General features: G+C 51.7%; 1 protein-coding gene across 4 annotated transcripts in view; it reads right to left on the minus strand.

Moving 5' to 3' along the window:
- Window positions 1–14,259, minus strand: part of KALRN (kalirin RhoGEF kinase) — a 727,411-nt gene that overhangs the window by 308,190 nt on the left and 404,962 nt on the right. For all 4 annotated transcript variants that reach the window (XM_075556312.1, XM_075556314.1, XM_075556313.1 and 1 more), the window contains exons 11-12: window positions 9,897–10,088; window positions 2,402–2,610 (exon numbers count right to left, since the gene is read on the minus strand). In XM_075556312.1, coding sequence (XP_075412427.1) covers window positions 2,402–2,610; window positions 9,897–10,088 — 401 coding nt within the window. The remainder of the gene's footprint in view (window positions 1–2,401; window positions 2,611–9,896; window positions 10,089–14,259) is intronic.

Here is a 14,259-nt window from a genome sequence, read left to right on the forward strand (position 1 = left end):
AAAGGAGAGGAGAGGAGAGGAGAGGAGAGGAGAGGAGAGAGGAGCCCCTAGAGCAGGCACTCTGCACTTGGACTGCTAGCCTCCAACTGGGAGGAAATACATTTCTGGTTTTTAAGCGGATAGAGGCACTCAGGCCCCCTAATCATGCATTTTCTGGGGACTTAGTGGTGGGATATGACTGTCCTTTGAACGAGACATCTCAGTGGCTCTCCAGCACCCAGTTTCCGGAAGAAAGAAGATGATTTCTGACTGTGTGGGCAGCACAGAGGGTCAGCGCCACACTCACTGGGAATCAGAGAGGATGCAGTGACCACTCAAGCGGAGCCGCGGAGACCTCCAGATGATGCGTTGTGATGTGTGTGAGAGGCATCTGACAAGGACTACTGAGCACCCCTTCTTCTGGCTATCTTTGGTCCTGAAGTCAGGCAGAGGAGTGGTTACGGACTGAAATTGTGTCGCCCCTGACAGATGGGTGGGAATCCTAACAATAATATGAATCACAATGTGTGTGGGTAATCCTCAGAACCTTTGGGTGCGATCCCAAATGGGACTCGAGCACCCTTCATTAAGCTAGTGAGGCCCTACCAGTGTAGAGTGTGCATTCAACCTACTGGCCTCCGAGACCAAGACCTAAGGGCCTGTGAGGTTTATAGAGGCAGTGCAGATTAGGAAGAGCAGCAAGCGCAGAATGGAAGGCAGATGCCTTTTGTAGATCTTGAAGGAACTGAAGACCAGAAGCCAAAAGAGAAAGATTTCCCCCTACAGAGAGAAGGGAGGAAATCTTCCCTAAGTGCCTGCGTCCTGAATTCAGTTTACTTCTAGTTTGCTAAACCGTTTGAGATAGACTGATTTTCATTAAAGTCGCCTCATTGCGACATCGATCCTGACTAAGACAGGATCCCAGGCAGAGTCAGGCTAACGAAGGAGTGAATGGTCACCTTCTTGGTCACCTGCCAGAGGCACTGTCTAAAACCCAGGGAACCTGTTCAACAGCATCACTCACATCATTGCCCTCACTGTCCTGCAGGAGTAGCCTTAAGCCCCTCGGCATTGTGTAGTGCTGGCAGATAGATGCTAAAAGAAAGTGACATCTCCCTGGGCCCAGGCAGAGTGAGGACAGCCGGGCTTGTGAACAGTGTTTGGTGAGATAACACAAAATCATCACTAAATTCCTGAGCTGAGAGAGCACCCCCACCCCCTCCATAGCAATCCCCTTAATTACACAGATGAAACAGTTCAGCTGAGGCCCAGAGAGGTTGAGTGTTTCTTCCCAAGCAAATGGCAGTGGAGTTTCCTTGAGAGGCAGTCAGACTGCCATGTGTTATATATTCATAATTATGCACAGGGTGTGGGTGGAAGGGAAAGCTTCTGCCTGGCCAGGATGCAATAGTGGGGAGGGCTCAGGACACTTGCACACGTGTTTGGAATAGAAATGGTTAACAGGAAAACCCACTAGGGCCTCATAATGGTAATTTCTCATCGTTTATTTAATTGGACAAGTGGTGTAGGAGTGGGGGGGGGGGCTAGAAAGCCCTCTCCAACGGACATAATTCCCCCGGGGCCTCCAAATGGGCCTGGGACTTGTTGACGAGATTACTTCTGCCCATAGCCGGCACGGTCACGGCACAGCGTAATTTGGGGAGAGGAACAAGTCCCTGTAGACAGGCATGGTTAGCACGATCACATCCCATTTCTCTAGCACCTGGGCAGGGGACACGCGGCTGGGGGCTTGCTCAAGGCCTCCTGACACCTTCATCTGAGGAGTCAGTGCCCTCGACAGGAATGGGAAACATTAGGCCCAATGCCAGCCATACGGAGGCAATGGTGGTGAACTCTAAGTGACCATAAGCTCTCCCACAAGGACTGCCCCCCTCTTGGTTTATCTGTTGAGGTGACTCGGGAATTGTTTTATTTCCTGGGCAGCACAGAGTCCAGGGGGAGAGGCCACACACGGGATTGTTAAGTGTGACCATAGCACTCACACAACATCTGCATCTTCCTGGGGCCAAAGCCGGCCTCCAGCACAGGGTCGCATTGCTGACTGGGGTGTTGGCGTTCGGAGTTCAGCCTAAGATCCGATGCCAAAGAGCACTCTATTCTGTCACGGCCCATCCCCATGTGACCAAATATGCCAGAGTCCTCAATGGCAACGCTAGTTATTCGGTGTTGAAAACATCATGGGCGATACTGCAGGCTCGGACACATCAGCATGCTCACACTCAACACTTCGCTCAAAACTCAAAGGGGACATGGTGGCAGGCATTTTCCGGTGTCACAGAGGGAGAAACTGACGCTCACACACGGCCACAAAGCTGGGGTCACGGCTGAGTCAAGACTAGGACACGACTTATCTCGCCTCGAGCCCAAGGCTTCTCCCACCGGGAAGCACTGCCATGCTGACCTGGCCTCGCTGGGCTCCCCCAGGGAGGGAGGCGCTGACCTGAGCTGCTGGATCAGGTCTTCGCCCTCCTTGATGATGTTGAGCGTGGCATCCAGTGTGGCTGTCTGCTGTTGCTGGAACTGCTTGATCAGTTCCTGCACGGCATCCACCGAGTCCGCACAGACGTCCTCCAGCATCTCCTTCTGAAGGTCTTCCATCCATGTCCACAGCTGTGGGGACAGAGCGGAGACTGCGCTCAGGGCCAAGTGGGCAGGGGAGGCCAGGCGGGGGGCGAGGCGTGGATCCATGCCTGCCACATCCGACCGTGCTTGCTCCGCGACACACGGAGGGGTCAGCGTGTTCCAATAGTGACACTCATTTCCCATCCGCATTACGCCGAGCCCACTAGAGCTGGCCTTCCCCACAAGGGACTTCACTCCCCCTGCAGTGTGGGGACGCCCACGGGTGTCGTCTGCGAGCGGGGACAGAAACTATGGCATCCTTTCCAAAGCGAGTGAAGAGAGGACTGGGCACACTGGCCTCCGGGCAGCCAGACGTTGATTGCCGGGAGTTATCCTGAGATTTTCAAGATGTGACCAAGGGTGTGCTGCTCTATAAGCAGCGGCCGGAGATGAGGAAGCATCCCCCGGGCTGTGTGCGCTGGTGTCCTCCTCAGGATGCCCACGTTGCTTGGGATGTGGAATGCTAAAGCTGTATCTTATCTTAATTTCAAGGCAACTAGGCAACCTTTCCCCTATGGCAGTCAAGGCGAGGGACTGCTCTCTGGGTGTTGTGAGGCGTCTCACCAACTTAGAAGAGCTAAGCGGTGTTTGGAACTAAATTAAGCACCGAGCATGTTGAAAAGTTAATGGATTTATTGAAAACACTTTTTTTTTTTGGGGGGGATAGCTCTTCCTATTGTTTAAGATGGGTTTCCAGGACCAGGTCCCAGGATCCCACAGTGACTTACTCAGAGTGAACATTTGTATAAACGAGGGTGGGATAAACGAGGGTGGTGTTTGCTTTGAAAGCAGGAGGCTGTACCTAGCAGAGCTAGCAGGGCAGATACATTCTGGGGTTTGGTCAGGGGAAAAAAGCTCAGCGGAGAAAGAAAGTGATAGGTAGAGAGGGAATCAGAGATGTGCTATTTTGGCCTCCGTTCTAGCCAGAATTTGTGGGAGCCTTTGAGTAAATCAAGTAGCCCCTTTGTATCATGTTAGCACACACATGTCATTGGATTTGAAATCTCTTCAGTTTGGGGTTTTCGCTCCTTGGGCAATTCTGTCCACCTTGGGCTGGTCTAGGGACTAACACATCAGCACTGTACCTTCTCCACCCATCCTCTTCCTCACCAAAAGAACGCTATGCCCCTCCACCAACATGCCGCTGCGGGATTCTCACAAAAGCCCTGCTCTCCTCATGGGATGGCTTAGCACCCTTTCTCCCCCATGGAATTCATGAGCGTGGCTCTCATTTGGAACATTTTGGCACCCCAGTGGGATCACAGCCAAGGAGAACGTGTACTGCTGTACACGAAGCTAGCTTGAAAACCCCGGGCACGGTGGTGGTTCACCCGCCGGTAAGGTGACCGCTTTCCCGCGTGAGTCTGATTCCCACTTACTACAGGGGGAGGCCCGCGCTTCTGGGATGCTGAGCAGGTGTCTGCGGAAGTCTAAGGAAGAAAACAACAAACAACCCAAAGGCCCCATGATCTACTACTGAAAATCAGTCCGTGGAAACCCTCTGGACCCCAAAGTCCCAGTACACAGCAAGATTGTGTAGTTGTGCCTGGAGTCTCCGAAAATTAGGGGCCAGCCCAATGGGGGTGAACCACAGTAGTGAAACTGTGCGCAGGTAGGAGGGACCACCCATAGGACCTCCCTCACCAGCTTCCATTGGAGCGCGCGGGTGGGGGGGGGGGGTGTTGAGAAAAGAGCCCCTGAAAACTGTGGGAAGGGAGGGGCAAGGAAGGAGTTTTGTAGAGATCGAGTGCACTGCGGCGGAGGGACCAAGGAAAGTGGGCATTTCACGTCCTCTCTTGCTCCTGCTGACTGGCTGTTCCAAAAGTGAGGCTGTTTTTGACTCCCGCAAAGACTTGGGGTCTCAGACACGCAGGAGGGCCATGCTCCCGTGTCCTCCAGGGTCGCTAAGAGCTGGAATGGGCTTGACAGCAGTGGGAGAGAGTCCTTCTCTGCAGAACTCTGCACACCTCAAAACGGCAGTTTGGGAATTCTCCAGAGACTCAAACTGTTCTTCTGAAAGGCCCCGTGAGTTTGGAGAACAAGACACCCGAGGGGGCAAGATGAAGGATGTAGGATAAACGGGGTAAGGTTTCCCAGCAAAAGTTCCCAAGGACGGTCTTTGCTGACCTGAAGGAATGGGCTGGTCAACTGTGGCCACAGAAAGCCGTTCCCGGACACAATGTTTAGGACTTTTTTTCACCCATGCCGTTTTCTAGTAAAACGTCTTCATAAGGTGACCTTGTGTACAAGACAATCTATCAACATGAAAGCTCTGGAGTCCCCGATACAGTCGCCAGACCCTTCTGCGCTAGCCTCCGTCTTTGCATGCACACGAGCCCTGCAGAGCCCCTGGGCAGGCACGCTGAGGAGATTGCCATGGAGAGAATGTGTCTGCGTCCACCCACTGCGGGCAGAGGCGTGTCCCAACATGCTGTGCGCGGCTAAACCTGTGCAGGTATGGACTGCAACTCGGGCGGCAATGCTTCCTGACTCACGCCCCCACAGTTACAATTGACTGTGCCCCGCGGGTTGCTCTAAGGAGCACTGGTTCCGTCAGGGCGAAGCTCCCCTCCCTCATCTGGAAGACATCATTGTTCTTTGGCCCGGACCACCAGCTTTTATTTGTTAAGTAAATCTCATGTTGTGCTGATGCTGGTTGTTGACAAGTCCGTTCCAACTCACTGGGAGTCCCTGAGTGCGGAGGAGAGCTGCCCCACGAGGCTTCCAATGCTGTGTCCCTGTGGGAGCCGATCACTGGGCCTGCCTGCCTTTTGAGGCGCCTCTGGCTAGGAATGAGCCATCAACCTTTGGGCGGACAAGGAGCTAGTTTGTTCTTGCAGCCATTATCCTTCTTTCAAGGATTGCTTTACTTTTGGTTCTAGGGTGGGTGGACTGATGTGCGTGCAAGCAGGTGCAGGCATACCTGCATGGAAGGATGCTTCTGCGAGGTGAGGAACAAATGGAAGTGGGAATTTAATGAAGCTCTTACCAAGTGCTGAGGTTGATTATTTTGGCCAATCTCCTTTGCCAGTTTGACTTTCATATTCTTAGCGCAAAAGTACCTAAAAGTGGTTATTTTGAAAGCCCGGGAATTGCAACATCTCCATGGAAACATAGCAAGGAAGGAGAATCCTGTCTTGACAATCTCTGCAGCGCAGACGGCACTTGCTGCAAATGCCAAATGCCTCATTCTTGGACACAGAAAACGAGGAGTCGGGTCTGCCCTTCTCCCTACCCCTTTCCTTGCTCGCCAGGCCAGAAAACAGAGCCATCTGCCCTCTTGGCCCCAGGCAAAAAGGAGCGACATGAACGTTGGTACAATCTGTACTAAAGGCTGAGGCACTGAGCGCATCAGAACTAGCTGAGGGCATGTTGGCCACTCTTCTCTATGGAGTAGCCCTTGCCCACAGGAATCGAGACTTGTTTGATTTTTGTGATACAGCATGTCGTGCGGTTGTTTCAGATTCTAAACTGAATGACCACTGAAGAGTACCTGTGAAAAAGAAAAATGCAGAAACGAAAATCAAATCACCCTTAATATTCTGACGTTTTTGGTCATTTCCTTCTAGTCTTTATTCCACATGTGAATGAACCAAAGTGTGGTCTCACTGGATGGACAGCTGTCTACACCACCAGCCCTTCCTCAGCCCATGACGGACCTTTGACCGTGGGGCTTATGAGCGCACACTTCACTATATAGATGTGCCGTGACTTCTTTAAGGAACCACCCAGCGCCAAACAGTTAGATGGACTTTACTTTGAAGATTATGAATAACCGCAATGAAATGGTTCTGAGATCCTGCCCTTCCAACTCCTAGGGTTCTCAAGAGCCCCCCACAAAGCAGGGCCAGGAGCATTATGCAGATTGTTCCCTCTTCGGAGGACATGAGGCTAGAGTTACCTTTTTTCACACCTTCTTTCTGTTTTTGTCTGATTCTAGTTAGGGTAAGCCTTCTGTGGCAGGATGTGGACAAAAGTAAAAGGATATGCCTCAGCCTGGGGGGGGGGGGTCACTCACAAGAAGCTTAGGTTAAATCCCTCTGGAGAGAGAAATTCAGTTGACTCTCAAGAATCTTCTAGAAAGGTGACTTTAATTTGACCAGAGTTGCATTACACCTCACATTCTATTACACATCGGTCCTAATACAGAATTTCAGCAAACGACTGAGATGGGTAAGGAGGAGAGGAGAGGAGAAACAACATTAAAAAAAAAAAAAAAAAAAGGAGCGAGTCAGACTGGGCAGGAAGGCTGTAAACCAAACCCACCACTGCCAAGTCAATTCTGACTCCAAGATAGCCCACAGGACGGGAGGGACCTGCCTCGGGGTGTCTGAGACTAAGTCTCTATGGAAACGGTGGCTACATCCTTCTCCTGGGGAGTGGCTGCTGGGTTTGACACCTTTGTTTAGCAGCCAACTGCTTTAACCACCGCATGACCAGAGCTCCTCTAGGAAGACGGCTTATCAACAACCCAGTTTAGCAGCACTGAGCAGGTCACTTACTTTCATTCACTGTAAGGGGGGAAAGCTACAGCAACAAGTTTGTTCTGTACAGACTTATAGATGATCAGACTCAGCTCTTACTGCCTTGAGTAAAAAACAGAAGTTTGCATGGAGAGTCAAGAGGAGGGGACCAGGATCAGATAAGACCCACATTTAGCAAAGTGTGAAAGGGGGTGAGATGACATGCAAGGTACTATATACAGAAAGAACAAACCTCAGGAGATCCTTCATGAGGCCACTGAGGGATGCTCACGTCTAACCACCTAGTAATCCATTTCTGCCTGCTATATGGATCCTAGGAGAACTTGCATTCAGATGCCCCGCCCCAGCTTCCTTCGCTGACATTGCTGCTGAGCTCAAGCCCTACAGCTTGCGAAACTAAAAGATTTGAAGGAGCTGGCTTACCTCTCCCTCTCTATTTTAGAAAAATGACTAACTTCCCAATACAGAGTAAGCCCAATAGTCACTGAGGACTTCTTTGTATTAGACATGTTGTTATATATGTACAGCTATATGAGAGGGCTTCAAAAAGTTCATGAAAAAAATATCAATCATTTTTATTTTTCCATGAGCTTTTGGAAGGCCCCCTCCCCCTCCACATTCCAGGCAAAGAGACTATGCTACTTCCTGACAGCTTCTTGTTCTAGTAAATTCCCTGGGAGGGAAAAATCCTCCAGGTCTCAATTTATTGACCTTTAATATGAACACCTGCGGGAGAAAGACGGGGTTTTCTATTCTTGTAAAGAGTCACAGTTGCACAAACTCACAGGACACTTCTTCCCTGCCCCATAGGGTAGCTCTCAGTTGACATCGACTCTATGGCATTGATTATATAGATATATTTGGCTCTCTACTCCCATAAATAGTTACAGTCTCGGAAGCTCTCAGGAGCAGTTCCACCCCGTCCGGTAGGGTCGCTGTGGTCGGCATCGATTCGATGGCAGGAGTGGGTGTGGGAGATTATTGTTTATTATTGCCCCATCATCAGATAGGGACGAGGACAAGGGGAAGTGACAACACAAACCTTTAGGATTCATGTTAGGATGCCAAGGGGCCTTGGAGTCACCATACACATTTACAGATGAGGCCACCCAGGACCGGGGTGCTGTGGTTCGCATGAGCTCATCCGGTTCTTGGGTGGCAGAACCTTTCAGTTTTGTGTGCAGGTGGGAGATATAGCTAGGAGGAGTACCTGGAAGCCAAATTCTCTTTTTCAGGAGTGGCAGAAGGACCTGAAGTCCCCTAAAAGAGACATAAGGCTGTGCTCCCTCCCAGGCCTTCCCTGTCAACTCAGATATGATGGCTGCAGGGAACTGAGATCAGATCAAAGTGCCACCTACATGGAAACTGACCTCTGCCTGCAGCCAGCGCCTGCCCCTACCCCCCACTCCCCCTCTTCTTCATGTCCCACTGTACTGAGATGGGGAACACAGGGGCCTTCAACTGGGAAGCAGAGGAGCCAGAAGGAAGCAGACAGGCAGGCAGCCTGGATTACAGCTAATCCCCCAGCTCTGCAGGCTCTCCTCAGAGAGGGGCTGTGAGCCCAGGGAGAGGAAGCAGGGCCCACTCCAGGGCGCTCCCTGGCAGGCTGGCCCTTCATCTGCCTAGGGAACCTCAGTTTAGAAAACATTATCTTTCATGTTTCCCTCTGATAGGCGAAGCAATGAATGGCATTCATTCCCACGATCTGCCAGAAAGGCTTGTGAAGAATTAACAACCCTACTTCCAAATGCATTTCAAATATTTAAAAAGATCAACTTAATTAAGTAGGGTTATTTTTTCCCCCTGAGTAGCAATCAGACTTTAGCTAATACTCTATTTTAACAGATCCCCGGGGGAACACAAGTACGTAGGCACCTAAGGAGTTCACCTGCCGGGAGTGATATTCTGGGAGGGGCTGGAGGTCGCTCCTGGCCGGCCACTTCCGCCTTCTCAGAGCATCGGTGCCCATCAGAAATGGAAGGCCATTGCAGGTCTGCAGCCCTTCTCCTCTATGGGCCCCTCTGTCCTGCCCTCTTCAGTCTCCACTCGGGGGATGACGCACGTCCAGGTGGGAACCCATGCCTTTCACATGACCCGGGCAGACAGATGTAGACAGACCATGTGGGCCACCTCCTTGTGCTCCTTGCTGAGGGTTACGATGATCCAAGTCCTACAGGGCTCTGATTTCTGAGGGGGACCAGCCAGCAACCAAAGACTCTGGGTCACAGGGGAGAGGGGGACTCTCTGCTCATCTGTTTCCTCTTTCAGACACTCTTGGCGTTCCCAAAGTTCTCGGGCTACAGGCTGAACTCTCTGGCAAGGGCATCGAAATCCCCAACCCCTCGACAGCAGCCAATTCTGACTTCCAGCAACCCTGTCAGACAGACCCTCGAGCTCCCAAGGCTGTCAACCTTTACAGACGCAGACTGCATAGCTGTCTCCCGAGGGATGGCTGGTGGGTTTGAACCACTGACCTTTGGGTTCGTGGTGGAGTGCTTTAACAACTGCGCCATTAGAGCTCTTCTCTAACTGTAACACCACTCCCGCCCCCCTACATTTATTTCCTCGTCTTTCCTTCGGCTGGAGGGGTGGGGAAGGCAACTATCCAGTTTGGGTTGAGGCTGATCAGAAGCCAATTTCCAGTATCATTAACATGAGTAGGGTACCCCACCCCAGGCCACCCAGACACTGATCACATGCCAGGGCCCGTTTTGCTAGGAAGCCAACCCCAGACTCTGTGCAACAAATGAGCCCCGGGGAACCCTGCTTCCCGGGGGCGCCCCCCCTTACCTCTTTGGTGTGTGTGTGGAAAGAGACAGACATGTCCAGGAGAAGCTTTCGCTGCTCCACCCTGCGCACGAAGTCTTGGATCCGCACCTCCAGGTGCCGCGCGGCTTTGTAGATCTCCTCCGGGTCACATTCCCCCGTCTGAGCCAGCTGCTCCGCCGCTTCCAGGAGCTTGTCCGCGTTGGTGTACGTGTTCTGCCAGCAGCGACAGGGAGGGAAAGTCAGCTGGCTGCGCGCTGTGAGCTCTGTGCCTCCCCCCGCCCCCAGAGCGGGTGCGCAGAGCCGAGGAGGCGCTGAGCCCCCGGCTCCTGGCGCTGGCACGGAGGCGCGGTGCGTGGGGCTCGCCCGCCGCCTCTCAGCAGCCAGACCCAGCCAGGTGCCCCCTCCGCAAAGAAGCTGGGGGGCAGGCCAGCACCTCACACCTCCGGGGCGCTCCCTCAGGCTGGGCTGCCGATCCACAGACCGTGTTCCGAAGTGAAAACGCCAGGAGTTCCTGGAGACTTGCTCCCCCCACTCCGCACCCGCCACGACTGGTGTGACTGGTGTTTATCTTTTGGAACCGAGCTATCTCTGCGGAGGGGTCGGGGTCAGCAGCTTCAGGGAGGTGACGGAGGAAGTGGTCACAGCGAGGGAGGCCATGCAGGCTACTCCCCGAGGCGCCCAGGAAGGCTGACTGTTTACAGAGAGGCTGCGGAGGAGTCTGGTGACTTGATTTTTCATAAGCTAGTGCGTGTGTACACGCGCGTGTGCACACACACACGCAGGCACTTCTCCAGCCCCTGGTCTGCCACAACCAACCCACAAGTACTGTTCATCAGAATAGGCGCTGTCTTGACCTTTTTATCATGATGATTATATTATAAGCCATGTACACAATGCTTCCTCCACAGGCTTCCCTGAAGAACATACCCTGTTAGACACTGACTTAGAGCTGATGACTCAGATGTGCATTGTATTTCTTAATATCTGTACATTGTCTTGGGAACTGGTCCACTCACGGTTGCTGTTGACAACAGGAGGCTGGTAGCAGCAGGCACTCGTGAACACAAAAAGTGAGAATTGAACTAGGCTTCGTCCAGTTCTACGTTGCCTGTGGAGCGGCCTCCAGATCGCCTGGTGAGTCTTCCGGACAAACTCAAAGGCCCGGGACCGAACCTTCCAGAGTTCTACTTCTGGACTGGATGGGCATACAACCTGGAGGAGAAGGGCAGGCCTTCCGCACCCCTGGCCTGGCTTCTAGAACTCCAAAGAGCCATAAAGAATGCTGTTTGCAAAGCAGCTCCCCGAGGCAAACACTGCCCCAAGGTTGGGGCGTTGAAGTGGCAGCGATGGGAGACTGAGGAGGAGGAGAAATCCCAGCCTTGGTGGGGACAGAGCTTGGCCACAGCATTAAGAGAGGCATGCCGATTGTGGAAAGCAAATCTACAGTCATCCAGCGTCACAAGGAAGCTCGGGGAGAGATGTGGAACGCCAGTCAGGGGGAACTCTGAGACTGGGGGCCAGGCTACGGTCAGTTCTCATCAATGCTACTAGAGTTGACTGGAGAGAGGTTTTGAAGAAATGCTTCAGCTCCTCTCAGGAAAGGCTGGAGAACCCAGGATTGTGAGTGTGTATATCCTAGCCAATAACTCTACCTCAAAAAGAAAAATCTCTGAGCACTTGACTCAGAAAGTACAGATGTCCCTGCTCCACCGGCCTGGCTCCAGATCCCTGAGCTGAAGTGGAGGGGCCAGGAACATGCTTTTTGAAGGAAAGGGTTGGAAAGATGGTGAAGAAAAACCACTTCTTGAGCCAAGAGTCGCCTCCGTGGGTGATACGGTGTTGGCATTCTTGGCTCTATATGCTGGGGATGAGGAGGGGTGCGGTCCAGACTAGTCACTGTTAACAAGGGAGCAGAGTGAACTAGCGATGGGGGCAACCAGGGAACCGTGAGAGAACCTCAGTCCTCATGGTTATCTCTTTACGGGTCGGCATCGTTGGAACCGATCGGCAGCAAGAAAAAAGAGCAAAAATACATGAGCCTGAGGGAAAAGAGGCCGAACGCAGACACTCGTACTTTACCCTGGCCCAACAGCCCTCGTCCCCTCCTTCTTTACTCTGGCTTTTCCGAGATCTTCGTGGCACAGATGAGGAAGCTGAAGTACAGAGAGGTGAAACTATGGGCCAACACTGAATATCTAAGTAAGCATCACACATCAGAACTCAAATCCGATTCTTCGGTCTCCCGAGTCAATTGTTTATTTGTGGTATAACCTGTCCTGAGTCCGTGTACATCTTGAATCCAGTGGGGGTCTGCAGTGAGAGTTTTAGAGGACAGCTCCCTTGATGTCAGCTGTCGCTTGGTCCACTCCCCTTTCCGACGAGTTGGTACGGCATTCCTGTTCATTTTTCTTCCCGCTGCACGCTTTCCTTCTTAGTCAGTGGTGAGAAGAGACTCCCCAGATGTCTTTTCTCCACTGGGCCTCATGAAGGGCTTTCTCCGAAGCAGCCCTCCCCCCTTCTGGCAGAGATACTCCGGGTGGGTCAGGAGATTGCTCTCCCGGTGGGTGCAGGTTTGGTTGAGGAAGTACCTCACTCTCACAAAGCAGTTTATCCTTTACACAATGCTTACTGGGCGCCCTGCTTCTGCTCCAGTTGCCTGAAGAGACTGCCTTCAGGAGGACTTCCTGCTCTTCCCGGCCCCCCTCCCCCCGTTTAAGAATTTACATGGTCCTCAAAGTAGCACTTTATGATGCTAGTTTGTTCATCCCTTTGTGCTGCAAATCCATGTCCTCAAATGTTTAGGCCTTTTCAAATTTAGACTCTGGGAATCTCAATGCACGGTCTATATTCTGAAGACAATTGCTCCTAAGACTTAAAGGATCTTTAAGGGTTTTTTTTTTTTTTTTTGGTAACTCCAGGAATCTATGAATTGGATGATGCTGGCACTGCTGATTTTCTCTGACAAATGTTCTCTTCCTCTCTCCTGATGCCAACACAACAACACAGACAGCTATCAGGATTGACTCTTCCAGCAGAGAGGGGTCCAGGGTCTGAACTTATCTTTGTACTTGCACAACCAAAACATCAAGCAAACAAACAAACAAAAACCCAACCAAACCCCAAACTCACTGCTATCAACTTGATTCTGACTTGCAGGTCAGAGTCGAAATGCTCCCTGTGGGTTTCCGAGACTAATTCGGTACAAGAGTAAAACGCCTCATCCTTCTCCCCCAGAGTTGCTGGTGTTTTCACACGGCTGGCCTGGCAGACAGCAGCCCAACACACAGCTCACGACACCCAACCAAAACACGAAAAGATGGCTTACACGGCATCAGCGAATAAAGGATGGTGAAGGGGACGGACCAGAGTGAGCCCTCCACTCACTGCAGCCTGACCGCTGGTGAGCGCGCTCCAGGTCACAGCTCAGGGAAGGGGCTGATGTGAAGTCTGGCTGGGACTCTGAGCAAATGGGAGCTGAGAAGCCAGCGGGAACAAGACCACTAGAATTCACAGGACAGCGTGTTAGGGAGGAGAGAACCTCCAAGATGTGCAGAGGAGCGACCGTGTGTAAAGACCTGAGACCCGGGAAATGAACAGTGCGGAGAACTAGAGGTAACTAACAGAGCTCAGTGTACATACAGGTCTAGGAATGAACAGCCTCCATTCCCACCCGGACATTTTCCATGATTCCTGTGATACTGGGTAGAGTATCAGGAGGGCCTGCCTCAGCCGTGGGAAAGAATGAGCCTTTGTTCCAGTGCTGCTTAATAATAAAAGAAAGATCTGAAGGATCCAACTGTTTACAGGTCACAACTGTGTCCCAATCAGAGCTTGCAGAGGCTTATAGGAACACAAAGACATCCAGCATCTGACAAGTTCAAGACCACAGTCTGGTGTTGCGTTTATAAATTACCAAGCATGTCGGGATAAACAATCTGGAGGAGAAAACAACGGGCCCGGGCGGTTCCAGGTAGGGGGGACATGGGAGAGGGGGAGGTGGGCAAAAGGAAGTGGGTATTAACAAACCCAGGGACAAGGGATCAACAAGTGATTTAAAATTGATGGTGAGGAGGGTGTGGGAGGCCTGGTAGGGCTTGATCAAAGGCAATGTAACTAAGAGGAATTACTGAAACCCAAATGAAGACTGAACATGATAGTGGGACAAGAGGAAAGTGAAAGGAAACAGAGGAGAGAAATAGGAGGCAAAGGGCATTTACAGAGGTCTAAATACAGGCATGTACATATGTAAATATATTTATATATAATGAGGGGGAAATAGATCTATGTACATATATTTATAGGTTTAGTATTAAAGTAGCAGATGGACATTGGGTCTCCATTCAAGTACTCCCTCAACACAAGAAGGCATTTTTCTAATTACCTG

The sequence above is a fragment of the Tenrec ecaudatus genome, chromosome 8 (genome assembly GCF_050624435.1).
Source record: "Tenrec ecaudatus isolate mTenEca1 chromosome 8, mTenEca1.hap1, whole genome shotgun sequence".
Taxonomy (NCBI): domain Eukaryota; kingdom Metazoa; phylum Chordata; class Mammalia; order Afrosoricida; family Tenrecidae; genus Tenrec; species Tenrec ecaudatus.